Genomic DNA, 27983 nt, shown 5'->3' on the forward strand with positions numbered 1-27983 from the left:
TACCAAAATCACATCTCAAGATTGGCAATTCTCTCATATATATTACTTTTTTGTACTCTATTATTTATCACAGTCAGGGAAATCATATATTTGTCTTTTAGGAGTGACTTATTTACTAAGCACAATGATTTCTAGTTGCTTTCATTTTGTTACAAGACAGGATTTCATTCCTTTTTTATGGTTGAGTAGTTTTCCATAGTGTATATATATATCACATTTTCTTTATCCAATCTTCAGTTGACAGGCATTTGGGGATTCCATATCTTAGCTACTATGAATTAAGCTGCAATAAACTTGGGGGTACAGATGACTTTCATATGCTGATTTCAATTTTACCTTGGAAAATACCCAGGAGTGAGACGGCTCGGTCATACAGTATTTTCAGATTTCTGAGGAATCTCCATACTGTCAACTTTCTGATTTTAGCATCAAAATAATACTAGCCTGGTGAAATGAATGAGATATTTTTCTCTTATCTATTTTTCTGGAATAATTTGTGTAAACTGGCTTTACTTCTTACTCAGATCTTTGTTTGTATGCTATAGCAGTGAATCCAACTAAGCTATATCCAGGATTTCATATATTGGAAGGTTTTTACACTACAAATTCAATGGCTTTAGTATGTTAGGGGCGATTAAAATTATCCATCCTTGGAAAAACCTTTGAAGTTTGCCTTTGAAGAAGTTTGTCCATTTCATCCTAATTATTGTAGTATACATAAAAATAGTCTGTAGTGAATATCCTATCCCATTTTGATTACTTTAATGTCTCTCATTCTCTCTTTTTTCTGATTAGAATGGCTGTAGGTTTCTTATCTTTTTCAAAGAACTTGCTTTCGGCTTTAAATATATTTTTTTCTGTCATCATTTTCTTCCTTCTGTTTACTTCATGTCCAGTGTGTTTCGGTGTTGTTAATTAGGGTGATTAAATTATAATGAGGACTTTCTTCCAAAAATAACAGTTAAAGATACAAATTTCCTCTTAAATACTATGTTTGCTTCTCACAAGTTTTGATATTTTGATGTATCTTATTAAACTCTGTAATTTCCTGTATCATTTACTGTTTGACTCTTACTGATTTTATTTGTAATATATTAATCACATAAAAGCACAACAAGCTTTTATAGGAGACTACACATTTTGATAACTCTGAACTACACTGACATGAAAACCAAGCTCTAGCACAGTGTAAGTCTTCAGAAAGATCTTCCACAGGAAAGACACGCTTCTGTCATACACTATACAAAACTACTACAACTGTAACTCTTTTAGATCCAGAACTTTCTCCTATTAGAGATGTAACTAATTCTCTCAAATAAAAGTCTGAGAAGCAGCTCCCCTTCTAGTCTTCTCATTCTTCTTCCTAGAGCATCTGGTTTAAGTTGATAGTCAAAGTATGTGTTTAGTAAGTTATCAAGTGTAGACATACTTAAAAAATAAAATTATCACAAGAACAAGAATTATAGGAGAAAACAGAAGAGTTCAGAACGGAAACAAGCGGCATACTTTTGTGTAGCTGTCATTTCTTGACGGAACTGTTCCCGTTCACTCAGGAGATCTTGGATAGCACTTTGTGCCTCACGGTTTTGACGCTGTAAAATGGCTCTGGAGTTGGTTAACTCATCCGCCATCACCCTGGAAAAGATTAAACTCTTACACAGAAATTCTCTGACAATAACACGGTGTAAGCAGTCAATAAACTACTTTGCAATGATCATTTTCAAAAGCTGACAAAGATGATTTAACATAGTCAAATTACTTCTCAGTTTAAAAAATTGTACTAAAAACATTTAAAATATAAGTTTAAGTCTCACTAAAGGAATCCAGCTAACATATGCAGTTAAAAATGAGAAAGAAAACAGTTATTTTTCTTTTTTTTTGGACAGGTAGAGTGGATAGTGAGAGAGAGAGAGACAGAGAAAGGTCTTCCTTTTGCCGTTGGTTCACCCTCCAATGGCCGTCACGGCTGGCGCGCTGCAGCCGGCGCACTGCACTGATCTGAAGCCAGGAGCCAGGTGCTTGTCCTGGTCTCCCATGGGGTGCAGGGCCCAAGCACTTGGGCCATCCTCCACTGCACTCCCGGGCCCCAGCAGACAGCTGGCCTGGAAGAGGGGCAACCGGGACAGAATCCGGAGCCCCGACCGGGACTAGAACCCGGTGTGCCGGCGCCGCTAGGTGGAGGATTAGCCTATTGAGCCGCGGCGCCGGCCAAACTTTTTTACATAATAACATTTGGAATTCCCTCAAATCTGCAAATTGAGATTTTAAAAAATTATGAAATATAAAATATAAAGAAAAAATAAAAATCAGTTTGTTTTCTTATCATTTATTTGCTCTTAGAAAAATATTAATATAAAAAGGTTTCTATAAAAGAAAAACTAAGTCCTTCTTCACGCCTAGCATGCTTACCCTTCTTTTATACTTAACTAATCAAGTATCTTACATATTTTTCCAGAAAAAATACTTTATGTATAATTCAACATAAAACATCCAATTTATTTACAAAAAAGAAATTACAAAAGGCCTGGTGCTGTGGCATAGCAAATTAATACCTTCTGTGATATTGGCATCCCATGAGTGCCAGTTCATGTCCTGGCTGCTCCACTTCAGATTAAGGCCCTGCTAATATGCCTGGGAAAGCAACAAAATATGGCCCAATTGCTTGGGACCTGCACCCACGTGGGAGACCTGGAAGAAGCTACCGGTTCCTGACTTAAGCTGGCTCAGTACCGGTCACTGTGGTCATTTGGGGAGTGAATCAGCGAATGGAAGATCTTTCTGTCTGCCCCATGTACTCCCTGCCATTAACTCTGCTTTGCAGGTGTGTAAATAAATCTTTATTAAAAAAAAAAAAAAGGAATTATCCAATACAAACTTTTCTACACCATGCTTTTTGCAGTTAATCTTTATTTTGGAGACTTTCCCTGTATTAGAACTACCTCACTACCGTTTTTTTTTTTTTTTTAAACAATAGCTCCATGTTTTCTTCTGATCAGATATACTACATTTTATCTAACCAGCTCTCTACTGATGGAATTGAAACAACACTTTGAAGAATGGTTATTGCTGAAAATCTTAACACTAAAATTAAAGTCTTAGACCACAGTTACTGCTAAATTCCTTAAAATGAACACAAGTTGGAAATTAGAAGATCTTGTCGCATTGGTCAGAATGTTAAAACAAAGTTACATATTGCAATAATCTGAATCATATATGCAAGATTTACCCCCCTTAAACTGTTGAAAAAGAATTAACTTTCATTCTAAGTCATTAAATGGTAGTTCACTTCTTCAAAAAGCATACTCTACTAGCCCAGTTAGCAAACAAAGCCTTTCAGAGAGTAATCAATTACTAGAAAGTATCACATATATTAAAACATGAAGAAATCCTTTCCTAAAAATTTATTCATCAGCATCAATGGTTTTTAAAGTACAGCATGGAAACCTCTGGTGTTCTGTGAGAAATATCCAGATAGTTCAATATTAAATGTTAATAAACTCATTTATGTGACGTCTTTTGCTATACATGGATGGGTAAAATCCATTTCCTACATTCCAGTGACTCAAAGTTGTTGAGGGCATAGGGTAGTAAATAGACAAAAGAATCTTAAGGTATAGCAGAGTTTCCACCACCAGTTTGTCTAGCTGTCTGGACTAGTACCCAGTACTTTTCACGTGTGTTGGAGAGTACTCTCATTTGGTATGATATAAAAATGTATAATTTTCTATATGTAGACAGAGAAAAAGGTGGAGAAGCTCCAATACACAATTAAAAGTTCTCAGACCACAGCATGGAGGGAGTAAGAATGATATCTCACTACTCCAAACAGGTGGAGAAAAGCAATTCAGTGGAGCTTTTTGTGATTTTAGAATTTACCAGACTTCTGAGTTTACAGTTTTCTTTTGGTATTAAATATGAGGGAGGATCCTTATATCATTTCTCCATTTAGGGAGACTGAACTTCCAGAGTGGGGAAAGAGTCCTCATTTTAAATAATGCTTAAATTACTTTGATAATTTATTTAGAAATTTTCCACACAATGTGTCAAAGATGTGATAGCAAAAACTAGGAAATGAAGTATTATTTTTAATACAATATACCTGCTTGCGAGGAATTTGCTTCGCCACACATCACACTGTATTGACATACGTTCTAGCTGCTCAGACAGCTGAGCTGTGTTTCGACCTAGGGCTTCATTTTCTAAAATAAGCTGATTTTTCTCACGGGCTAGACGTTCAAAGTGATACTGAAGATCATCCCCAACAGAAGCTACCAGCAACTTTTTTAACTCACGATTTACCTAGAAGAAAACATAGCCATACAAACTCAAAGTAATGGCAATGATATTAATGCAAAAAATTCATAAAAGAGAAACTGTTTCTGTGTAGTTTGTAATCCATTACTTAAATTATATGTCAAAACTAGTAATAAATAGTTAAGTTTCATAAAAAATCCAAACATGTCAATATATATACATATATATACACACTTTATGTATATATATATATATACACACACATACTTATATATATGATACAGTCCATGTGCTATAAACTGAGCCCCTTACAATACCAACCATTATGAAAATAACAAAGTGCTTCCAGTGGACACCCTTCACCAAAATAAGAAAACTAAAACTGCGTGCTGCTAAAAACACATGACAGAATGTTTTATGTATCTTATTATTTAACACTTCTAAATTAATCTTTGGCATTTTATTTTGAAAGAATTTGAGCCAAGGAAGTAACCCAGAATACCTATAAATATATTCTTTACATTGTTACTGAAAATAGCAAAAGATTAAAACGAATGTCTAGTAACAGGTGCTGGTATATAATACAGCCATTGTATAACACTAGTGCTATTAGTAGTGAAATTTAAATGGAATATTTTGATGTGGGAAAACATTACTAACTGAAAAATGAGTTAAAAGACAAGATGAAAGTATGTATGATTATATTTAGACAGCATGATTATGAGTGGCACCATTTTCATTGTGTTTTTTTATTTGTGCATGTTTCTAAAATATTTACAAATAAATATGTACTATTTTTAAAAAAAGCTTTATTTGGGTGAGGTCATCGCCTGCAGTGCCCACATCCCACATGGGCACCGGTTCGAGTCCTGGCTGCTCCACTTCCAATCCTTCCTTCTGCTATGGCCTGGGAAAAGCAGTAGACAATGGCCCATGTCCTTGGGTCCTTGCACCCTAGTGGGAGACCCAGAGGAAGCTCCTGGCTTTAGATCAGCCCAGCTCTGGCTGTTGATGCCATTTGGGGAGTGAACCAGTAGATGGAAGACCTCTCTCTCTGACTCTGCCTCTCTGTAACTCTTCTGCTTTTCAAATAAATAAATAATTAAAAAAAAAAACTATTTATTTGAAAGTCAAGAGTTAGAGAGAGAGAGAGAGAGAGAGAGGAAAAGACAGAAACAGATAGAAAAAAAGATATCCTCTTCCTGTTGGTTTTACCTCTCAAATGCTGCAATGGACAGCCAGAGCTGAGCCTGGTTGAAGCCAGGAGTCAGAAACTTCATCTGCGTCTCTGACATGGGTGGCATCTTCTGCTGCCTTCCCAGGCACATTAATAGGGAGCAACCGGGACTTGAACCTACACTTGTAAGGTAAGCCAGCATCCCAGGTGGCAGCTTAATCCACTGTACCACAATCCTGGCCCCAATATGTATTATTTTTATAATTATAAAGTATTTAATTTAAAATATATTAACAAAGGACTGGGAGCAAGTTGATGGCTGACAAGAGGTGCTCCAGTGAACATCTCAGAGACACCAACTTGAACATCCTTGCATGTACAAATTACCTTCACAAGAGCTAAGGGAGCAGGTGAGACTACAGTGACTAGTTTTAGTGTAATAAGACAATTTCCTCCCCCAACTCCAAAGAGCACAACATAGATATTCCTCCTGTTTGGGGGAAGAACAGGAATTAAACCCAGACCTTAGCCTTGAAATCCAAGACCAGGCCTGCCATAATGTTGGACAGGGTCCTGCACCCACTGTCCCCAAGCACATAAATGAAAACTGAGTTTCTGGACCCTCCTTAGCCAGATGATGAAGAGCCTGCCTCCATTCCACTGCCCTCAACCTTGGTCAGACAGTGAGAAGCAATACTGCAGCTGCTGGGGAGGGTGGGAAAGTGAGCGCAGCAGTGTCTTGGAACTCAGTGCTGGTCTGGTAAAACTTAACACGGGGCAGACCTAATGGTCCCTGTTTCTAAGTGAGTGCAAAATGGATGGGGCCTCTGCACCACCCCAGTGCCAGGTGGCACTGTGGCCCTGGTAGATCAGACTTATGTCTCTGCCAGCATCATCTGTAGCAAGTTGCAGGGGGTCCCGGACTGTGAATACACCTCTCCAGCATGAGTGTGGTCTTATTCCATTACACCAATTTTGGCAGATTGTGGTATCTTCATATGAGCTAGCATTGGTGGCCATAGGCATGCCCACCCCCTTCCTATCCCAACCCCGGGCAACATGCATGGACAGAGTTGTTATCTGCTTGGGAAGTGAAAAGGGAATTCTGGGCAGGTCTGTCCACAGTAGGGCCCTGACCTGGGCAGAATCCTGCAGTGCCTGACCACAGGGTAGTGATGATAGATAAGACATTTGGGCTTACTTCAGTTCCAGGTTAGAGGCTTGAGAAGGCAGACTACTCTAGAACATTCCAAATAATATATGAATAGCAGATTTGACAAAAGCATGGATTTAGGGTGCCATCCAGTGCTGAAATAGTGGAAGTGCCCACAGGTTCAGAGAAAATAAGCAGAATCTTATTTAGAATAAGAGGAAGGGCAGGCCCAAACAAAGCCAGATAATGACTGGAATAAATACCTAATCCTCCAATGCACAGAAAATGTATGATAATAGGCATCAAGAGCTTTCAGAGGGGTCAGTGTTGTGGCATAGCAGGCAAAAGCCACCACCTGTGATGCCCAGCATCCCACATGGGCACAGGTTAGAGTCCTGGCTGCTCTATTTCCCATTCAGCTCCCTGCTAATGGCCTGGGAAAAGTAGTGGAAGATGCCCCACATGTATGGACCCTGCTACTCATGTGGGAAGAAGCCAGCTTAGCCTTGACCACTGCAGCCATCTAGGGAGTGAACAAGTGAATGAAAGATCTCTCTCTCTGTCTCTCCCTCCCTCTCTGTAACTTTGATTTCAAATGAATAAATTTTTTTTAAAGGAGCTTTCAACTAATAAACAAAAGGTTGGAATGTGGGCGGCAGGGAAGGTAGGGTGCGGGAGGTATAAGTATATTCCTAAATCTTACATTAGTACCATCTTACATTAGCCATCGTGTAAAACAGTATGGGGATTCCTTTAAAAGTTAAAAATAGAATTACTAGAAGATTCAACAATCATACTACTGGGTACACACCCAAAGGAAATGAGACCAGCCTGCTGAAAAAACATCTGTACTCATGTTTATTGCAGCACTATTCAAAACAAGCAAGAAATGGAAACAACCTTGGTGTTTATCAGCTGATGAATGGATAAAGGAAATGTGGTACATATATAACATGGGACACTACTCAGCCAAAAAAGAGTTGATATTCTGTCATTTGCAACAATATGGATGGAATTAGAGGTCATTATGTTAAGTGAAAAATAAGCCAGGAACAGAAAGACAGGCACTGCATGATTTCACTCAAACATGGAATCTAAAAAAGCTTATCTCATCAAAGTTGAGAATACACTGGTGGTTACCAGAGGCTATGAAGTGTAAAGGGGTAAAAGGATGGAGAAAGGACAATTAGCAGGTACTAAGTAATAGATGGGAGAAAGAAGTTCTGGGTTTCTATCATACAATAGAGTAATTATAGATAATAACAATGTACTGTGTGTATTGTTCTTTAAAGCTAGAAGAAGGCATTTTGAATGTTTTCACTATTAAGAAATGACAGGTGTTTGAAGAAATAGGTACATTTAACCCTGATTTGACATATAACAATGTATATATGTATTAAAGCATCATATAATATCTAATAAATATGTAGAATTTTAATGTGTCAATTACAAATTTTAAAGATTAAAATACATTAAAATATATGCTATAAGAACCATTAATCTTGGTATCACAAAGACTAGTATCTATCAAAAAGATGTACAGTCTAATAGAGAAGGTGTGGTGGTAAGGTTAGTTTCATCAAGACAAAGATTAACATAACATAGCACTACAGAATGCTTTTAATTTACAATGAATATACAATCACACATCATCATTCTCTTTATTCCAAGTATCATGTAGTAAAAAAATACTTGGACTTCATGGATCCTTAAAACAGGGACTACTATGTAGTCAATTTCAAAGCCTAGCCTGGCCGATCTCTGGTCTGGCAGAATATAAGTATAACCTACTTTCACAACTTATTGGGGGTTTTGTCCAAAGTTATTACACCACCATCTTCAACCAGGTTTACAGGATAAATTCTCAGCAGAAAGTCTCCCTAATTGTCCTGAGAGACAATATATTTAAGAGGACACATTTCAGAAAAACAACATGCTATGGTGAATGACATTCCTATGAAGAGATGCAGTATTCTAGCACGCAGGCTTAAATGATCCAGGTATAATGAGTAGTGCTCATTAAGCTATTAAGGCTGTTCTTACCTCTGTCTGTACCCGGAGCTGGTTTGAAAGACCTTCTTTGTCCTGCAGTAACCTCTTTTCAGAGTTCTTGAGCTTTTCCAACATATTCTTTACTTCTGCAAGTTCATTCCTAGGTTCTACGACTGTCTCTAACTGACTAAGGAGTTCTCCTTTTTGATGTCCCAGAGACTTAACTTTTGCAGTTTTGTTCGGGATATCATGAGTGATAGCAGCTTTGGGAACTATTATTCTTACAGCTTCAATTTCTACAGCTTTTTCTGTGACAATCTTTCCTAGTTGAAGAACTCCTGGGCTCTCTGATGGAACTACTTTCTTCCGTGGATTCTGAAGAATGTGATGCTTTATGGATTGTACTCCAGAGGTGACTTCAACTGATTTAGGTGGCTCCTCAGTTTCCATTCCATCTCCTGCTCCTCGGATTGGGGTTGAAGTAAGGGTCACTAACAAAGGGGAAACAAAACATGAATGTTTGCCAAAAAGAAATACCAAGAAAATCCCAAGATATACTTTACCCTCTATTCAGAATGACTGGCATTAAAAAGGATGGAAAAATTCAGGGTAAAAAGTACTTTTCAAAATCATGCATCAGAAAAAATTAAGTTTTGCAGGTTCACTTTCCTAATTTACATGGCTTCTTTTGGTGGAAAACGTACAAGATTTGAAAGCAAAGTATTTGGTTCTTATTTCTTTCTAACATGACTGGAGGTAACTAACTAAATTCTCTGTGAATTTCTGTATCCTAATCTGTAAAACAAAGATGACAACAACTGTGCTACCGGGTTGTAGTAAGAAAGATCAAGAGCCTGACACACTGTGGGCATGCAATAATGTCAGTGAAAAATTAAAAAGGGTGCAGATATTTGGCATACTGGATGGGATGCTGCTTGGAACATCCCATGTCAGAATGCCTGGGGTCATGTCCCCTACTCCTCCTGCTAATGTGCAATCTGGGAGGTAGCAGGTGATGGCTCAAGTGGTTGGGCCCCTTGATGTGGGAGACTCAATTTGGATTCTCAGCTCACGGCCTCAACCAGGCTCAGGCCCTGGGTGTTAATGGTCATTTGAGGAGTGAGCTAGCAGACAGGAGATGTTTATGTGTCTGTTTTTCACTCTCCCTCTTTGCCTTTCAAATAAAATTTAAAAATCATGTAGGTGTGTGTGTATGTGTATGAAACCATCCATATAACTTAAAACAGACTCATCTGTTCTTGAACTCATGGCAAAGAATACATTACACATGGGTAAAGAAAAGCATATGTCATACTGGAAAACGGACTAGAGAAATAGTAAATCCTATTTTTAGTCCTAAGGATTTAAGTCATGCTTATACAAGTGAAACAACATTGTGTTGTTAGATTAAACTCTCTTAGAGCTTGCTTTCACCACATCATACTGAAATTATCTTATTGGTATTCCATTTCCACCAGTGACTTTTTAGCTACATTGTAAGCGTTACTCCACATATATCTCATGCATAATTAAAGAATCACACAAGTCAGTAATGATGATTATAATGAAGAACTTTGAATGGTCACGGGCAGCAAACATGATGCTGGGAGACTGATGTAGGCCAGCCATTCTGTGAGGCTCAAAAAATTCACTATCTAATTTAGAAGACAGGGTTTAGATACAAAAAGGTAAGAGGCATTACAGGGTAAAACATACTAAGTGTGCAATAAGGAATACAAAAATATTTAAATAAAAATTTCATTTATATAGAAACTTTAAGGACAATCATGAATTCTGTTTTTAGTGAATACATTTGACATGATATGTTAAAGAAGAAGAAATTATCAATTCCCAACTTGACTCTCACTGGGATTAAACATGACAATAGGTCTGATCTGATTTCATCATCATTTAAAAAATCATCTATTATTTTTCACTTTATGTTTCTGTGTGGGAGCAAACTGTTGAAATCTTTACTTAATGTATGCTAAACTGATCTTCTGTAGATAAAGAGAATCGAAAATGAATCTTGATGTGAATGGAAGGGGAGAGGGAGTGGGAGAGGGGAGGGTTGCGGGTGGGAGGGACGTTATGGGGGGGAAGCCATTGTAATCCATAAGCTGTACTTTGGAAATTTATATTCATTAAATAAAAGTTAAAAAAAAGCTTATATCTATGTGTATATAGATATACATATATAGATATATATATCTATAGGTATATATACATATAGATATGTATGTACATATGCATATATGTATACATACATGTGTGTGTATATATATAATGTAATCTCCTCTAAGACAAAGAAAGACCTGAAACAGAAATCCTAGCTTTTTTTTTTTAAGTCAAAATATATCCTTAGGCTCAGGTCCTGTACATATCACATCCTAGATACATCAAACATCAGCGACATTTTACTGTAAACTCCAGTTAGGAGAACTTAGTTTAGTAAGAAGAATAATGTCTTACCAAAATTAAACAATTCTTAAGAGTCTCTGACGTACAAGGATATATTAAAAGAAGGATCACATAGTTTGTAAATATTCTAAATTGAAGTAGGCTCTGCTGCCACCTTGACACCTCTTGGATTCTGACTCTACAAATGGAATTCTACAGATAAAGTACTGCAGAAAAGGTGAGTCTGCTCAGGGTAATTATAAGAAAATAACTATGAAAAAATTATCTGTCAAGACATTTTTCAGCAAGGAAATGTCTAACAATATTTTCCCGAGAGGTGGGTGTTTGGTGCAGTGGTAAAGTTGTTACTTGGGATGCCTGCATCCCATATTTGAGTATCTGGGAGTCCTGGCTACTTCTCTTTGATCCAGCTACCTACTAATGTGCATTCTGAGAGGCAGCAGAGGACAGCCCCAGTACCTGAGCCCCTGCCATCCGTGTAGGAGACCAGGATAGAGGACTGGGCTCCTGGCTTTGGCTGGCCTCAGCTATGGTTGTTGCAGGCATGTGGGGAGTAAACTAGCAGATGGAAGATCTCTAGTTGTTTGCCTTTCAAATAAAACTTTTAAAAATATAAAAAGGAACATCCTTTCTTAAAAAAAGAGAATATTTTCCTCAGGTTTTTTTATTAGGTTTCTTTTTTTCAATAAAATAATCTTTCTTCCTTTTTCAAACTCTGTTATATAAATACAAAAACTATATCATCTCTGTATACAACCTCACACTCTATGGTTTTTATTACTATTTTTAAAAATACATTATTAAAATATATTAATAAGAAAAAATGTACCTACATTCTCATCACCTTAAAATAACTTCTCTTTTCTTTACCTCTCACTAATATTTTTAGATATTTGTAATTATAAATTCTATAAGCTTATTATATTTTTCTTTTGTCATGCTCTTCATACATCCCTTAAAGTCAATATAGCATTACTTGTGATTTTAATGTTAGATATTTATATTCTTGCCAACATTTCACTAAAATAATGTTTTAATGAATGCTTTCATGTCTACTAATTTTTTCAACTTCTAAATTATTTCTTTTTAATTCCTAAGCACAGAATTAATGCACCCGGGGGAAAATCTATATTGTCACACACCCTTCAAAAATCACTCTACTAGGGTATCAAAAATATATTCCTCATGTCCATGTTTAATTATTTTTTGCATGTCTAATACTTGAGATTTAATACAATGTGTAAAAGTAAACAAGAACACATTTAAAGTGTTTAGAATGGAGTTTGGCACAGTAAGCATTCAAATGATAGGTTCTATTAGTTTTATTTTCATAACTCCTAAAAATCCTAACAAACTTTAGATACTGATAGAAGAAATAAAGTTTATTTAATGTCACAAAATATGATTCTGAGTTTTATTCTTCTGCTAGTCAAAGTTTTATCACTGGACTATGTGACTTTTTAATTAACAAATTTCCCCCCAAATTTTCCCATGTACTAGGAATTCTGAATTATATTAGACAGGAGGTAGAAAGTTATCTGGAGTATAACATGCAATATTTTACGAATGTGTTTTACATTGCAAGTTTTAGCATTAGCATAAAACAGTGTCATCTCTATATGATGTGTAAACTAAAACTTCCCATTGGGCTTTGGGATTGACTCTACTTTCAAAAAAATAAGCAAAGGATTATATCAGAAAGCTAGATAAAGAGTTTGGCATATTAGTTAAAACATGTTGTAGCACATTGGCACTCACATGGTAGAATTTTCACTGAACCATTTTAAAAATAAAGAATAAAGAAAATAAAAATCTGGTTTTAAGTTTATCTTAAAAAATACTTAATTTGTCAATAATATATTCTGGCATTTAAAAAGTAATCATGTATTAACTATAGATTAATAAAAAGGCACAGTAGAGCTATATCACTCAGGCCCATCCTGGTAAAGAAAATTTTTAGGTAAGTCACACCATTTTTGAGTTGGAATTTTAAGTAATGGAGATTCAAGAATGAATCACAAAATTGCTAATGCTAACTTTAAAAAGCAAACAAACATTAATGGGTACTTTAACAGAAATCTCTTTTCAAGCAAAATATGTAATAAAATTCTACTCAAGAAATTCAGTTAACTTTCAACCCCAAATTACCTATTATTACCTACATTATTTAAACTGTTCTACTTAAGGATTTATGAGTACCAGAGTTGTATTGTACATCATACGGCATACCCCACTCACTAAGAACTATGATTCTGGCTGATGTAAATGGGCAAGCAGGCAATGAGAGCCACGGCTTTAAATTTTCTCATCTGGTAACTTGTCTTTCATAATTCCCTTTTTCCTTGTGACACACATGGAAACCTTTATTACATAGGCATTAGGCACAGTCCAGGACACATTCAAGAGTTGTTGCTTTCTCTCAAGTGGGAAGACAAAAGCCCTACTGGGTCAGCTCCATAATTAAGAGTGATGCTTGAGTAAAACAAGAAAACCAATCCTTGTTCTTTTCTACTCTTTGAAGGGAACCAATAAAATAATCTTCAAATTATGCAACAATTTTTTTTGTACCTGGGATCACATACCAAGGAATTAAAACATTATCTAAGTTTTTGGCTTAATCTTACTGCCTTTCCTCATGGATTGGTAAAATGTAGGGAAAGAACAAATAAGGTCCTTAGTCTAACATTCTAGCATAGGGGTTGGCAAATATTTCCTCTAAAGGCCAAGACAGTAAATATTTTAGTGTACACCAGGAGGTAAAATAGAGACTACTTTATAGGTAGTTATAAAAGAGAAAAAATAAATTTTTACTGATGCAATGAAAGGAAAATAACAGCACTAAACAGTAATTTTTGATAATACATGAGTATTTCAAATATTTTGTGGTAAAATTTAATTTAATGAAATATACAAATTTATTTTGGTGCCAAGATTTTCATAGCATCCATACTGTGAAAAAACTATGCATGGATTTCAAAATAAATTCACACTTAAATTTTTTTTTATTTGAAAGGAGTGAGACATAGATAGAGAGAAAGGGAGAGAGAGAGAGCTCAATTTTCCATTTACTGGGTCACTCTCCAAATGTCTGTACAGCTGGGGTTGGGCCAGGCTAAAGAGAGGAGCTCCTTCTGGGTCTCCCATGTGGGTGGCAGGAACTCCAGTACTTGGCCCATCATCTGCTGGTTCCCAGGCACATTAGCAGGAAAATGGATCAGAAGCAGAGGTGTGACGTGATTCCAGACACTCCATTTCAAATCCATTTTCCATGAACAGAATTTTATTTTCAGGGATGGATAACAATGACATACGTGGGATTCAAAGTTGGTATTATCTATCATCAAATGGATTCCAAATATTTTCAGGAGACATGAGTGCTACAATTTGTGAAACTCTGTTCTAGAATACTAAGGCAATAACAATTAAGATTGAACAAATATTTCTGCTTTATTCACAAAACTGTAAACCTATGAAGATAAGCACTCTAAGTCACCAGGATTGGGTAGTGGAAAGAACATCAGACTCTATCCAGATAACTTCAGTCCCTTCTGCCATGCACTGTATAATCTTGGACAAATCATTTTACCTCACCTTCTTCCTATCCACTGATGCTTTTAGAGTTATACCAATACCATATTATTTTAAAACAATGTGTTTCTCTTCCACACTAGACTATTGGGAGATTCTCAGGATAAAGTGTGCCCCTTTATCAGTTAATGAAATAGGTCCTGGCACTCGAAAGATAAATACTTAATGAAGTTCAACAATCTGTTAACATATCACTTAGGAGATTTAATTTGAACACTCAATAATTGATTCATTCAGATTAATTTTTTTCTCCTTCACTAAGTCATTAATTCTCAACTTGGTTACAGTTCAACAGATTTTTCACAACAAAAAGAAATTTAGCTATGAAACCCTTAAATCACAAATCGTCAATTGATAATTTTAAATCAATCTTTTAAATGTCACCAATATCACCTAATAAAATTTAGATATTATCATCAGATTAAGAAAAATACATTATAGTCAATAACTTAAGGGTTATATCAACATTTCTTCAAGGAGATCCAAACATTCTTGGTACGGACCCTATGGTAAACAGTTCCCTGGGCAAATAAAAGTGAGCCATGCTGTATATTTCATCTCTGTGGAGTTTCCCAAGGTGCAATCACATATTAGAGGCTCTAAAAAATTCTGTATGATAACCTCTCATTCAATCCAGCATTTCCCAAATTTATTTGCTCATGAAATTCTTTTCAAACTAATACCTATTATTCTAAAGAACCAGTGTTATAGTTAGAATATTTCATGGAATCACTAATATTTAAGTGTTTCAAACCTTCATATTTATTCTACTTTTACTATCCTAATTTTAACAGCTTGAATCTTACACCCAAGAACAATTTTGGGTTTTAATTTTCGTTTATTATTTTGTTTCCCTTCCAGAAAGCATTTGAGCAAGAATGACATATCTTTCTTATGATGATAGTATTGCCCAAACCTCCTCTGAGAAGAAGTTCTGTTTCTGCACCAAACAAATGTACTTCTCTGCTGAGGCACATAAGTGCAGACAACTGATAAATGTCAAAGACGAGCACACCTTTTTTCAGGTCTTGTAATACAAGTAGCTTTGGTTCAATAACAATAATTAATATCATGTTAAGTAGGAATAGGACTAATAGGTTATCTTTCTTATTGGATAATTAAGATCAAATGAAATAACATATATGAAAGTGCTCTCTAATCCTCATTACAAGCAAGTAATAAATTTATTATTACAAGTAATAATAAATAAAAATAATTTAACTTCACAGAGGTCTTGCACTAACTTTAAATCACTAACTGTATCACTGCATTTACCTTTTGCTTTTTGACTAGCAATATGCTAGCTGCTTTCACTTAGCTATCATTTAACTGCCTCATTTCCAATTAATATCCAGTTTATTACTTTCATTTTAGTCTCTGATTTATTTATTGTAATACTATAAAAGCCTTTTTTGTGACTTATGAAATGCTATTGCAGACAGTTGAATTAAATTCAATTTTATTGGCATGATTTTTCTGTTTCTTAAACATATTTCAATCCCTCTTTTTTAAGATTTATTTATTTATTTGAAAGTCAGAGTTACACAGAGAGAGGTCTTCCATCTGATGGTTCATTCCCCAATTGGCCACAATGGCTAGACCTGCGCAGATCCAAAGCCAGGGGACAGGAGCCTCTTCTGGGTCTCCCACATGGGTGCAGAGGCCCAAGCACTTGGGCCATCTTCTACTGCTTTCTCAGGCCATAGCAGAGAGCTGGATCAGAAGTGGAGCAGCCGGGTCTTGAACTGGCACCCATAAGGGATGTCGGCGCTTCAGACCATGGTGTTAACCCACTGTGCCACAGCACTGGCCCCTTCAATCCCTCTTTTAAAGAGTTTCCTGGGGCTGATGAAGTGGTGCAGCAGGTAAACCATGGTCTGCAATGCCCAGCATCCCATGTGAGAAGTGCTCCACTTCTGATCCAGTTCCCTGTTAATGTGCCTGGGAAAGCAGTAGAAGATGGCCCAAGTGCTTGGGTCCCTGCACCCATGTAGGAGACCAGAAAGAAGCTCCAGGCTCCTGGCTTCAGCATGGCCCAGACCCAGCTGCTGTGGCCATTTGGGGAGTGAACCAGTAGATGGAGGATAACTCTCTTTGTCTCTCTCTCTTTCTCTCTCTCTGTAACTCTGTCAAATAAATAAATAATTCTTAAAAAAAGAAAAAAAAAAGGGTTTCCTGCTGGAGGTATCATTGCAACAAAGCTGGCTTCTAGAAAATTGCTTCCCATCTCTCACTGATGGCTCCAACTTGCAGAGCTCATTCCATCGAAAGAACAGGTTAGGTCAGGAGGGGTTCACTGTGTGACATTGTTAAGGTTGCTATATCTAAATGAAGAAGGCCAGTAGGCAGCAGGTTTTAAGAGCCTCAATCACTAGGGAAGGGAGCTAGGATAGTGACAGATTTGGAAGTTATTTCTATAAATAATTACTGAAGCGTTAGGGTAGAAGTAAAGGAGGGCTGAAAAAACACAGATGTTTAATAGATAAAAATCAGAAAGAAATGAGGCTGGAAAAGAAACAGAGAGGATAATGTAGCTAGAGCAAAGTGGGCCAAAGGAATTATCTGCAATGACAGAAATACAATAGCCACAAGTCACACTTGGCTACGGAGCACTTGAAGTGTGGTTAAGAAGTGCATTTTAACTTTAGAAATACTAATTTAAATTTATTTTTAAAATTTTAACTAGTTTTTTAACAGGTTCAATATAGTTTGTAGCTAAAATTCTAAGAATATAAGGATATCCCTCCCTCCCCTCCTCCACCGTCCTACTGCACAGGACAGCAGAGAAAGCTGCAAATAAAAGTGACTTCATGGAAGCCATGGGAAGAGAATATTTCAAAAGGGAAGGAATACCCAATAGTAGCAAACATTACACAGAGAACAAGCGAGGCAGGTAAAAAATTCACTGTTTACTGGCATGATCTTTCTTTCTTGTTTCTTAAACATTTTTCAAACCTCTTTCAAAAAGCTTGCTGCTCAGGGCCGGCGCTGTGGCTTAGCAGCTAAAACCATAGCCTGCAGTGTTGGCATGCCAATGGGGCCGGTTTGAGTCCTGGCTGCTCCATTTCTGATCTAGCTCTCTGCTATGGCCTGAGAAAGCAGCGGAAAATGATCCAAGTGCTTGGGCCCTTGAACCCACGTGGTAGACCTGAAAGAAGCTCCTGGCTTCAGATCGGCCCAGCTCAGGCTGTTGCAGCCATTTGGGGAGTGAACCAGCAGATGAAAGACCTTTTTCTCTGTCTCTTCCTCTGCTTCTTTGTAACTGTGTCTTTCAAATAAATAATAAATACATTTAAAAATGAAGCTTGCTGCTGCAAGTTTGGATGCTACAAAGTTGGTGTCTAGAAAATACTTTCTCATCTATCTCTCATCAAAGGCTCCAACCTGCAGAATTCATTCCACCCAAAGAACAAACAGGGTTAAGGTGAGTAAGTGTTATGGGTTGAACTGTGTCACTCAAATGTTCATATGCTGAAGTACTATCCTTCAGTACATCAGAATGAAAACTTACTTGGAAATAGGAACATCAGACATGTAATTATTTAAATGAAAGCATACTAGTGTAGGAGTCAGTTGGGTGCCTTATCTGACTGCTATCCTTATAAAAAGGGAACATTTGCACATAGAAACAGGCACACAGGGAGAATATCATGTGAACATGAAGACAGAGACCAGGGTGGCATGTCTACAAGCCAAGGAGCACCAAAGATTGGCAGCAGAACACCAGAAGCTAAAAGAGGCGTGGAATACATATTTCCCTAATGCCTCCAGAGGGAGCATGGCCTTTTTGACACTTAACACTTTGATCTTAGACTTTAGCCCCCAGAAATGTGAGACAGTACATTCTGCTGTTCAAGCCATGAAGTTGGTGGTACCCTGGTACAGTAGCCCTAACAAATTAATGAAACAAAAATGAGGTCTCTGATACCTGCTAGTTGTTTTCCCATCTCCTTAAATCTTTTTTTTTTTTTTTTTAATTTATTTGACAGGTAAAGTTACAGACAATGAGGGAGAGAGAAACAGAGAGAAAGGTCTTCCTTCTGTTGGTTCACTCCCCAAATGGCTGCAACGACTGGCGCTGCGCTGATCCGAAGCCGGGAACCAGGTGCCTCCTCCTGGTTTCGCATGTGGGTGCAGGGCCCAAGCACTTGGGCCATCCTCCACTGCACTCCCGGGCCACAGCAGAGAGCTGGACTGGAAGAGGAGCAACCGGGACTAGAACCGGCACCCACATGGGATGCTGGCGCCTCAGGCAGAGGATTAACCAAGTAAGCCACGGCGCCGGCCCTCTCCTTAAATCTTAAATCTCTAGAAATCTATATTCCTGTTTATTTAAATCTCAATCTTAGACAACAGAATACAGCTGTAAAACTTGATTTTACGCTGCTTAGTAACCACTATCTGACGATACTAATGATCAACTATATCTTTTTTTAATTTAAATTTTAATTATTTTTTAATTTGAATTTTTAATTAACTTTTAACAGATTCAATATGATTTATAAATACAATTCCTTTTTTTTTAAGATTTTTTTTTTATTTGAAAGGCAGTGTTAGAAAGAGGGGAGGAGAGAGAGAAAGATATCTTTCATCTACTAGTTCACTCCTCAAGTGGCCTCAACAGCTGGAGCTGGGCCAGTCTGAAGCCAGGAGCCAGAAGCTTCTTCTGGGTCTCCCACATGGGGGGCAGGTGCCCATGGATTTGGGCCATCTTCCACTGTTCTCCCAGGAGCATTAGAAGGGAGCTGGAGTGGAAAGGGAGCAGCTTGGACTTGAACCAGTGCCCATATCGGATGTGGGCACTACAGGTGATAGCCTTACTTGCTACACCACAGTGCAGGCCTCTATAGATACAATTCTAACATAATGATATTCCCTTCCACCTTCTTTCCCTTTCACCTTCCTATTTTCTTCCTTTTTTTTTTTTAGCTTTTAGTTTTTGAGGTAACATTTTAAATTTACATTATAGTAAAAAGGCTTAATACTTCACCAAATAAGAAGTAACAACTAAAAAGCAAAAAGACTAATTCAATGGGACTATAGACAACATCTAGCAACACTAACTGGATGGAAGAATGCCCAGTTTATCCATATACAGTACATTTTAAAGTAATCACAGATCATTAAAACTATGGTACTCTAACAATTTTAACCATTGGTTTCATAAAGGTATAAAACAAAGTTTTACAAAACTATTTGCAAAAGAAAGAAATGTCCATGTTTATCAGTAAGATTCACATTTAAACACTGCACTGTAAGATAAACATGAAGAGATCTAAAACACAAGTCATTCCCAAGGAGTTTATAATATTTAGTTACCTGGCCCAAACATTTCTCCATACCATCATAAATTTATGCTTAAAACAATGAGAACACTTACCTCTAGTTTCTAAATTCTTAAGAGTAGCCATTTTTTTCTCTTTAACAAATGAAAATGCACTCCAGGACTTCTATTTAAAAACCTAGAAATGTAAACATATGAAAGAATTAAAGCAATATAATGTCAACATATTCAATGACTGCCTCTAATTTAAGAGTTAATGATATTTTAATTGCTTCTGTACTTAGTACACACACATTTAAATGGGAAGCATAGCTTATATTCCCTTCTCATACCTGGTGTTATGTGTAGCAAATGTCCCAGAAAAATTGGGATGATTTTTTTTTAAGATTTATTTATTTATTTGAAAGGCAGAGTTACAGAGAGGTACAGGCTAAGGCAGAGAGAGAGAAAGGTTTTTCATCCACTGGCTCACTTCCCAGATGGCTGCAATGGCAATCAGGAGCCAGGAACTTCTTCTGGGTCTCCCACATGGATGCAGGGCCCAAGGACTTGGGTCATCTTCCAGCGCTTTTCCAGGCCATAACAGAGAGCTGGATCAGAAAAGGAACAGCCAGGACTAGAACCGGCGCCCCTATGGGATGCCGATGCTCCAGGCCAGGGCTTTAACCCGCTGCACCACGGTGCCGGCTCCGAGATGGTTTATTTTTAAATATTGTTTCACCATCCTCACCAGCACATTCTACATGATGAGAGGTGGGTCCTGAATTTTGGTTCAGCAACATCACTGAAGTCAATTTTAGGGGTTTTGCATCACTGATAGGACAACAGAAATTTTAAAGTAATTACTTTCTCAGGAGAAACACTGAAACAATTCATTATAAGTATCAGAAAGGAGCTTCTATTTAGACATTAAATAACAAAAATATGACTCAAGATAACAATTTTAATTCTTCTGGGAATAAAATTTAAGTGGTAGAGGCTGGCGCTGTGGACTGGGGCCTGCGGCGTCAGCATCCCATATGGGCACTGGTTCGAGTCCTAGCTGTTCCACTTCTGATCCAGCTCCCTGCTAGCGCGCCTGGAAGGCAGTGGACCCTGCACCCACGTGCGGGACCTAGAAGCATCTCCGGCTTTTGATGGCTCAGCTCATGCCGTTGAGGCTATCTGGGGAGCGAACTGGGGGATGGAAGATATTTCTCTCTCTAACTCTCTGTCACTAGGTCTGTCAAAAAAAAAAAAAAATTAAATGATGTTGCTTCTAACAACAGAGAGAAATACACATGGAACAGATACTTTCGGAAAGGTATGCACAACCTTAGAGTATACTCAGATTTACCGGAAAACATGCCAAGGAGGGTGGCACTCATGTGATGAACAGAACAGGTCACTCCCGGCTTCAAAAACGATCAGTGAGTCTAAGGCCTCCCAAGACAGGTTCCTCAACAGTCACAAACCCTCTTCCACTTATATTCCACGGCTCTAAAAACAGGCACCCGGCGTACCGAGTCCTGAAACCGCGCTTTGAAGACCGGCTGCGAAACGTACAGGAGCAGCCAGTCTGACGGCAAATACCCAGGATGCCCAGGAACCAAGGCTGCAGGCGTGGCTGTCCCGGGGATTCCAACGCCAAGTTTCGTTCCTGTCACAACAAGCCTCCCCGGTCCACTCTTTCTCTATACCCGACGCCACTGGCCACCGAGCTCCGACCGACGCGCGCGCCTCTCCAGCGTCACCTCGGAGTTACACAAGCCTATCGTCTAAGTTACCTCGGGATTCCTTTTCTATTTCGGCGGTTTCACGTTACAGGTTCCCGGATTCGCTCCTCGCCCATGCCGAAGCAGACCCGCCCAGGCCTTCCGGACAACCAGCCGCTGTGTCAGTCATGATCACTTCCGATTACCCAGGGTTTCACTTCCGGAATATTCTTCCCACAGAGGCGAGAACACACAGTCTGTGGTGCGTTTAAATTCAAGTAACGCAGACGATACAGCGTCTCGCCTCATCAATGGAAAGCTGGAGAGGGGTTTATTTCAAAATAAAATAGTGCGCTCTTTGGCGCCTAGCCGCGTGTTAACTTAAACTTCCGGGTCATCTGCCAACCAAACGGAAGTGAAAATGCTGGCAAGAGGCGGGAGGCGTCCTGTCGCCCCAGGAGACAGCGTGAAGGGGCGGATCTGTCAATGAGCTGGGCGTCACTGCGAGGACTCCCAGCCACTAGGGACGAAGGGGCTGACCGCTGACGTCTCCCGGGGTGTCCGGCAGGGGGCGGGGCCCTGTTGCCAGAGTAACCGGATGATGGTGTGGATGGCGGTGCCTTCCTGGGGCAACTCGGCTTCCTCGTGCTGAGATCCTGAAACTATGGTGAGTGCTAAGGCCGACCAGAAGAGCCGCTCCGGGTTCCTGGTTACGCAGCTTCGCAAGTGTTGGGTCGATGGGCCCTCGGAGGCGTCCGCAACCCTGTCTTCTCCCCATTCTCTCTCCCCCATTTGCCGTGGGCTGTCCCTGCATTCTCCCCATTCTGTTTCTTGCAGCGCCCTGAATTCCGCTCTAATATTACCGTAAGCCCTTAAAGTAAGGCAACAGAAAGTTTAGGGTTAAGACGCGGAGCCTCAGGTGAGATATTATTTCAAACCAGCCTCCTCTTTTGGGTATGCATTATTCATCAGTGCGTTTTTCAGGCTTGTGGACTTCACAGTAACGTTCCACCTAAAAGGCAGATGGTGGTGTGTAGGTGACTGTGGCAACACTGGCCCGAATCTCGCTAGGGCCTGGAGTCTGCCCCGCGGAGTGCCAGAGCACTGCCCCACACTCTGTAAAGGCCCCTTAATCATATTTGTAGAGTGGATCGGCTCGCTTGCATCCAGCTGACTACCTGCTATGTCCGTGCTGCTTAACAGGAATAACTTTCAGGATCACTTGAGAGCTTCTAGAATTCACTTGCTTGAGCTTCCCTCCTAAATTTTTGCATGAATAGGGATGAGGCTCCATGTTTCCATTTTCAATAAGCCTATAAGTGATTTTGCTGTCTTTCTGCCTGGTTTCTCCTGTTTTTCACCATGTTATTTAATGATACCACTGTATTATAACTGAAACTAGAAATCAGTGACATCCTACATTCCCCTTTCTCTGACATTTCCCATATTCAATTGGTCATTATTTTTGTTTAGAATTTCCTCATTTTTACGTTAGCTATTATATTCATTTCTTTTACAGTCTGGTCTGGCAATTTTCTAATCTATCGTTTTTTCTGCCACAAGGAAGAAGTTACTAAGTTCCCATCTGTTAATGCTACTCACCTCTTTGAAAGTCTAGACTTCCGTTTCCTACAGTAAAGTTTGGAATGGCACACAAGAGGCCCTCCACAAGCTAGCACTTACCTTTCTAGCTTCTTTCTTGGCTGTCCCTTTCCTGGATACTCCTTTTAGCCGTTTGCCTTTTAGCTACTTACTACTGAACATAGCAGACAACTTCAAACTGGCAGTATGTCTCTTCCCTCTGCTTGGCACATGGTACTGCTTCTGCCCTTTTCCCTTTTCTTGCATATGAAACTCCTATTGATCCTTCCAAGACTCAGCTTAAGTGTCTCTCTTTCTGTCATGGCTTTTCCTACACTCCACAAGAGGTAACTGTTTATTCTTTCTTGTCACCACTGTATATAGTACACATTTCTTTTATTGTAGATACCACCTTTACTTGAAATTATTTGTTTATAGCTTTGTCACCCTTCCTAAACTGTGAACTGTTAGAGGTATAGATGTTTACTATGTTCACTGCTATTGCTTAGAGCATATTTGGCACTCAAATGTTTGCTGAATGCATAAGAGAAGAGGAAAGAATGAGGTAAGTGGTCTGAACGAGAAGGAGATTGCAGGACAGAGTCCTCACTTCTCAGCTAGAGCATCGTTAAAGCCGTCATGTGGCAAATGGTAGAGAATATCAGTGCTTAGAATTCAATGACCTGTGCAGTGGCATAGGGAGCTGAAAAGTGACATTCATTAAATACTGTTTATTTTTCCTGTCTGCTACTTTTTGCTTTGTTTGCTGTTTTCACTCAGAGTTTCCGGCAATGCTAAGAGCAAACAGCAGTAAAGTGCTCTGCCTGCCTTCTTTGTTCCCATCCTGGCTGGGGTTTCATGGTTGGTGATTCTTTCAATTAGATGGTCAGTGAAGGCCCTTCTGAAGAAAGGACTTTTGGTATTGAGACCTAAATGATACAAAACGTGCTGATCTGGATCTTCAGGGTGCACTAACAAGATCACAGTTCCTGAGGCAGAAAGGGGCAAGCATAAATTTGAGCAACTTATGGTTTAATAGAGTACAAAAATAGAAACTGGGTTGTGAGGTGGTGCAGGGTTAGCTGCTTTGGGAGGTACATGGGGCAGAATAACATGAGATACAGTCTGTATGCAGATGCCAGACTGTCTGTTGTCTGTCTGTCTAGCTATATATCATCTACTTGGCGAGGCTTATGTTTCTCAAACTGTTGGAGGTGACCTATTATTCTGTCATGAAGTAGATTTGTGGTGTGTAGCCAGCATTAACAAAGAAGACTAACATAGAAACTTACCACATCTACTGCATGCCGTGAGGGTAGCTTTCATGAACTTTTGTTTTAAATTGTATATATTTTGTGAATGTACTGGGTTATGACATAAAACATATTACTGTGAGTCATGATCCACAAAGTTCAAGATACTATATACTTAGAGCAACATATACTTTAAAAGGCAAAGCAGTTAAAATCAGAAGCATACAGATTTGTCTTTTCATCTAATGACAGTGTTCTTAATGTGTGGCAAAGAAAGGAATTTAACAAGAGGCGAAAATTGGCTAGAGTGAAATGATCACATTTCTTTCTGTATCCAGCATCTCTCCTATGCTGTTGGATGTCAGTCCTTCATCAGGAAGGGTGGAGAGCAATCAACCGTGCTCCGTCTAGCCTCTGGTGTCTGTATGGCTGTGAAGATGGGGTCTCTCCATCAGCAACTGAGGATGGTGGCTGTCAGCTCTGCTGGTGGGGTTTCCTGATCACTGCAGTTTAATTGCCTGCTCAGCTTCTCTGCATCTGGCTTGTTACATTTTGGCTCCCAGCACCAGATTTAGGTTATGGACAGAAATTATAGAACCACTTTTATTTTGTGAAGGAGAAATTGGCAACTGTAGCTTAATATGTCTCTCAGATGTTGTTTAAGGTAAAGAACATACTGGAGTCATTGATATCTTTTATGTATAAAGAGGAGAGAAGGTAGTTCTCAGACTCACTTGACTAAGAGATGTGTGAAAGTTCAATATTGTCTTAAATACAGCTTTTATTTGAAGAGTGTCACCTCAGGTAAACTGTTTGTATAAAAAGATTTTAAAGGTAATCAGATGTATTCTGTAAGAGTTAGTCTAAACCTTTGATGTGCAAGTGTCTCAAAGTTGTTATTTTAAACAGAGCCTTTAAAGAAAACCTTATGATTGTTAAATAAAGAACAAGATTTTATTCTATGAAATGTTTTTCAGTTTCCAACTTTGCTTACTTGAACTGGTAATCTGGAAGAATTGCTGTTTTATTTTCTTAAGATGTATTTGTAACTATACTTATTTATATATTTGAAAGTCAGATTTAGCAAGGGGAAGAGAGAGAGAGAGAGAGATCCTCTATCTGCTGGTTCACTCCTTAGATGGTAGCAACAGACAGGGCGGGGCCAGGCCAAAGCCAGGAGCCAGGAGCTTCTTCCAGGTCTCTCACATGGGTATAGGGGCCCAAGCCTTGGGCCATCCTCTGGTACTTTCCCAGGTGCATTAGCCGGGAGCTGGGTCTGAAGTGGAACACTTCTGATATGGGATGCCGTCATTGCATGAGGTGGCTTTACCTGCTAGGCCACAACACACAGAATTACCATTTTAAAATCCCACAGGATTCATCTGGTGAAACTGAATCAGCAAGTATACAACTTAGAATTAGAAATCAGAAACTTAAAAAAAAAAGAACACAAACATTTTCCAATGTATTTTATTACACTTGTAGACCAGAAGCAATTATATTCCTCTTTAACATGAGCTAGTAGTCTTCACAAAACTGAATGGTGGCTGGCTAATATAAGGTCACAATTTTCCTCTCAGGTGGCTCTTTATTTCCTTTTCATTTTTCTGCACTTTAATCCCCATCCTTTCTTTCTCATTCATTCATTGTATACCCATGCAAAAAGCTTTGATTGAACGCTTTCTCCATGCCAGGCACTGGTGTCTATGCGCTGATGAATAAGGTGGCATACAGTGACCCCCTACTTTGTGGAATTATAGAGGAAAGCAAATACTGGGAGATGAATTACACATGTAAGTTGGGTTACAAAAGAAAAATCACAAGGTGAAGTGGATATTGATAATAAAATATAAAATAGACCTAAAGCCTCCTTGATGATGTAACTTTTTGATCCCTTTTTTCCTTAATTGGGGGGAAATAGCATATGTAAAGAAATAAATGAATGAGACCATCTCATATGGTGATAAGCATTATGAAGTAAATTAAATTAAATAATGCAGTAATGACCGGTTCCAAGAGCAAGTAGCCTTAGGCAAAAAATCAGAAAAGGTTCTCAGAAGGAAGTAACTTTTAAAAAAAATGTTTTTTTTTTTTTTGTTTATTTGGAAAATGGAGAGACAGATTGAGTGAGAGAACAAGAGAGAAAGAGAGAGAGAACCTTCCGTCCTTAAGTTCAACTCTCCAAATGCCCACAACAACCAGAGCTAGGCTAGGCTGAAGCCAGCCGTGTGGAACTCAGTCTGGGTCTCCCACATGAGTATTAGGGACCCAAGTAAACAGGACATCACTTGCCACCTCCCAGGGTGTGCATTAGCAGGAAACTGGAACCACAAACAAGGCTGAGACTTGAACCCTGGCACTCTGATATGGGATGCTGGGGTCCTAAGCAGCATCTTAACCACTGTGCCAAGGAGGTAAATTTTAAACTTAGTTCTCAGTAATGAAGTTTGCCTGATGGAGCTCTAGAAGAAAATTCTAGGGAGAATACTAGCAGGTGCAGGGGTGCTACATCAGAGGCACAGCGGGGAGCCAGTGTGGCTGGGACTTAGGGCATTAGAGAAGGACTGCAAGGTAGGCGGATGCTGAGAACAATGAGCCTTACAAAACATGGGAAAGATTTTGGATTTTATTCTTAGTGTAACAGGATAATGCATTCTATATGTTTTACTTACTCCATCAAAATATTTTATTTTCCTTGGATCTGCCTTATTTAACCTCTAACCATATTATTTTGGTCTATCAATGCCTATTTCCATTTTTTTAAATATTTATGTTTATTTATTTGAAAGGCACAGTTATGGGGTGGGAAGAAAGAAAGAGGTTTCTTCCATCTGCTGGTTCACTCCCTAAAATGACAACAGCCAGGCCTGGGCCAGGCTAAAGTTAGGGGCAAGGAGCTCTCTCCAAGTCTCCCACATGGGACTTGGGCCTTCTTCTACAGCCCTCAAAGGAGCTGGTTCAGAAGTGAAGCAGCCAGGACTCGAACCCACTGCCATGTGGAATACCGGTATCACAGGCCACAGCCTTTTTTTTTTTTTTTTTTTTTTTTTTTTTGACAGGCAGAGTGAGAGAGAGAGACAGACAGAGAGAAAGGTCTTCCTTTGCTGTTGGTTCACCCCTCAATGGCCACTGCGGCCGGTGTGCTGCAGCCGGTGCACTGCGCTGATCCTATGGCAGGAGCCAGGTGCTTCTCCTGGTCTCCCATGGGGTGCAGGGCCCAAGCACTTGGGCCATCCTCCACTGCACTCCCGGGCCACAGCAGAGAGCTGGCCTGGAAGAGGGGTAACCGGGACTAGAACCTGGTGTGCCGGCGCCACTAGGCAGAGGATTAGCCTAGTGAGCCGCGGCGCCAGCCCACAGGCTGCAGCTTTAACCGCTACACCACAACACCGGCCCCATCAATGCCTATTTTACATCCTATCTGTAACATGTATGATCTTATAAACTTTGGAAAACATTTTGCTTGCCTTGGAAGATCAGAGCCCCCTGATTTCTCCCCGTATAATTGCTGTTTCATAATTTAATTGACCACTTCTGGGGCTTTTCTGTTTTTGTAATATTTTCTCTAAGGTGTGGCAAGGAGAGC

At 39.0% G+C, this 27983-nt stretch overlaps 2 protein-coding genes across 6 annotated transcripts in view; one reads left to right on the top strand and one right to left on the bottom strand.

The window, feature by feature from the left end:
• BLZF1 (basic leucine zipper nuclear factor 1) overlaps window positions 1-27983 on the bottom strand; it is a gene marked incomplete in the record, with an annotated part of 78857 nt that overhangs the window by 3315 nt on the left and 47559 nt on the right. The window contains 4 exon segments of the mRNA XM_070077376.1: window positions 1507-1635; window positions 4100-4299; window positions 8628-9067; window positions 19966-20047. Of these exon segments, the coding sequence (XP_069933477.1) occupies window positions 1507-1635; window positions 4100-4299; window positions 8628-9067; window positions 19966-19996 (800 nt within the window).
• Window positions 22074-27983, top strand: part of NME7 (NME/NM23 family member 7) — a 257565-nt gene continuing 251655 nt past the window's right edge. For all 5 annotated transcript variants that reach the window (XR_007923829.2, XM_008264107.4, XM_002715560.5 and 2 more), the window contains exon 1: window positions 22074-22230. Coding sequence is in view for 4 of the 5 variants with exons in the window: in XM_008264107.4 (XP_008262329.1) it covers window positions 22228-22230 (3 nt within the window). In the remaining variant the exon portion in view is untranslated. The remainder of the gene's footprint in view (window positions 22231-27983) is intronic.

This window comes from Oryctolagus cuniculus, chromosome 7, assembly GCF_964237555.1.
Source record: "Oryctolagus cuniculus chromosome 7, mOryCun1.1, whole genome shotgun sequence".
Lineage (NCBI taxonomy): Eukaryota > Metazoa > Chordata > Mammalia > Lagomorpha > Leporidae > Oryctolagus > Oryctolagus cuniculus.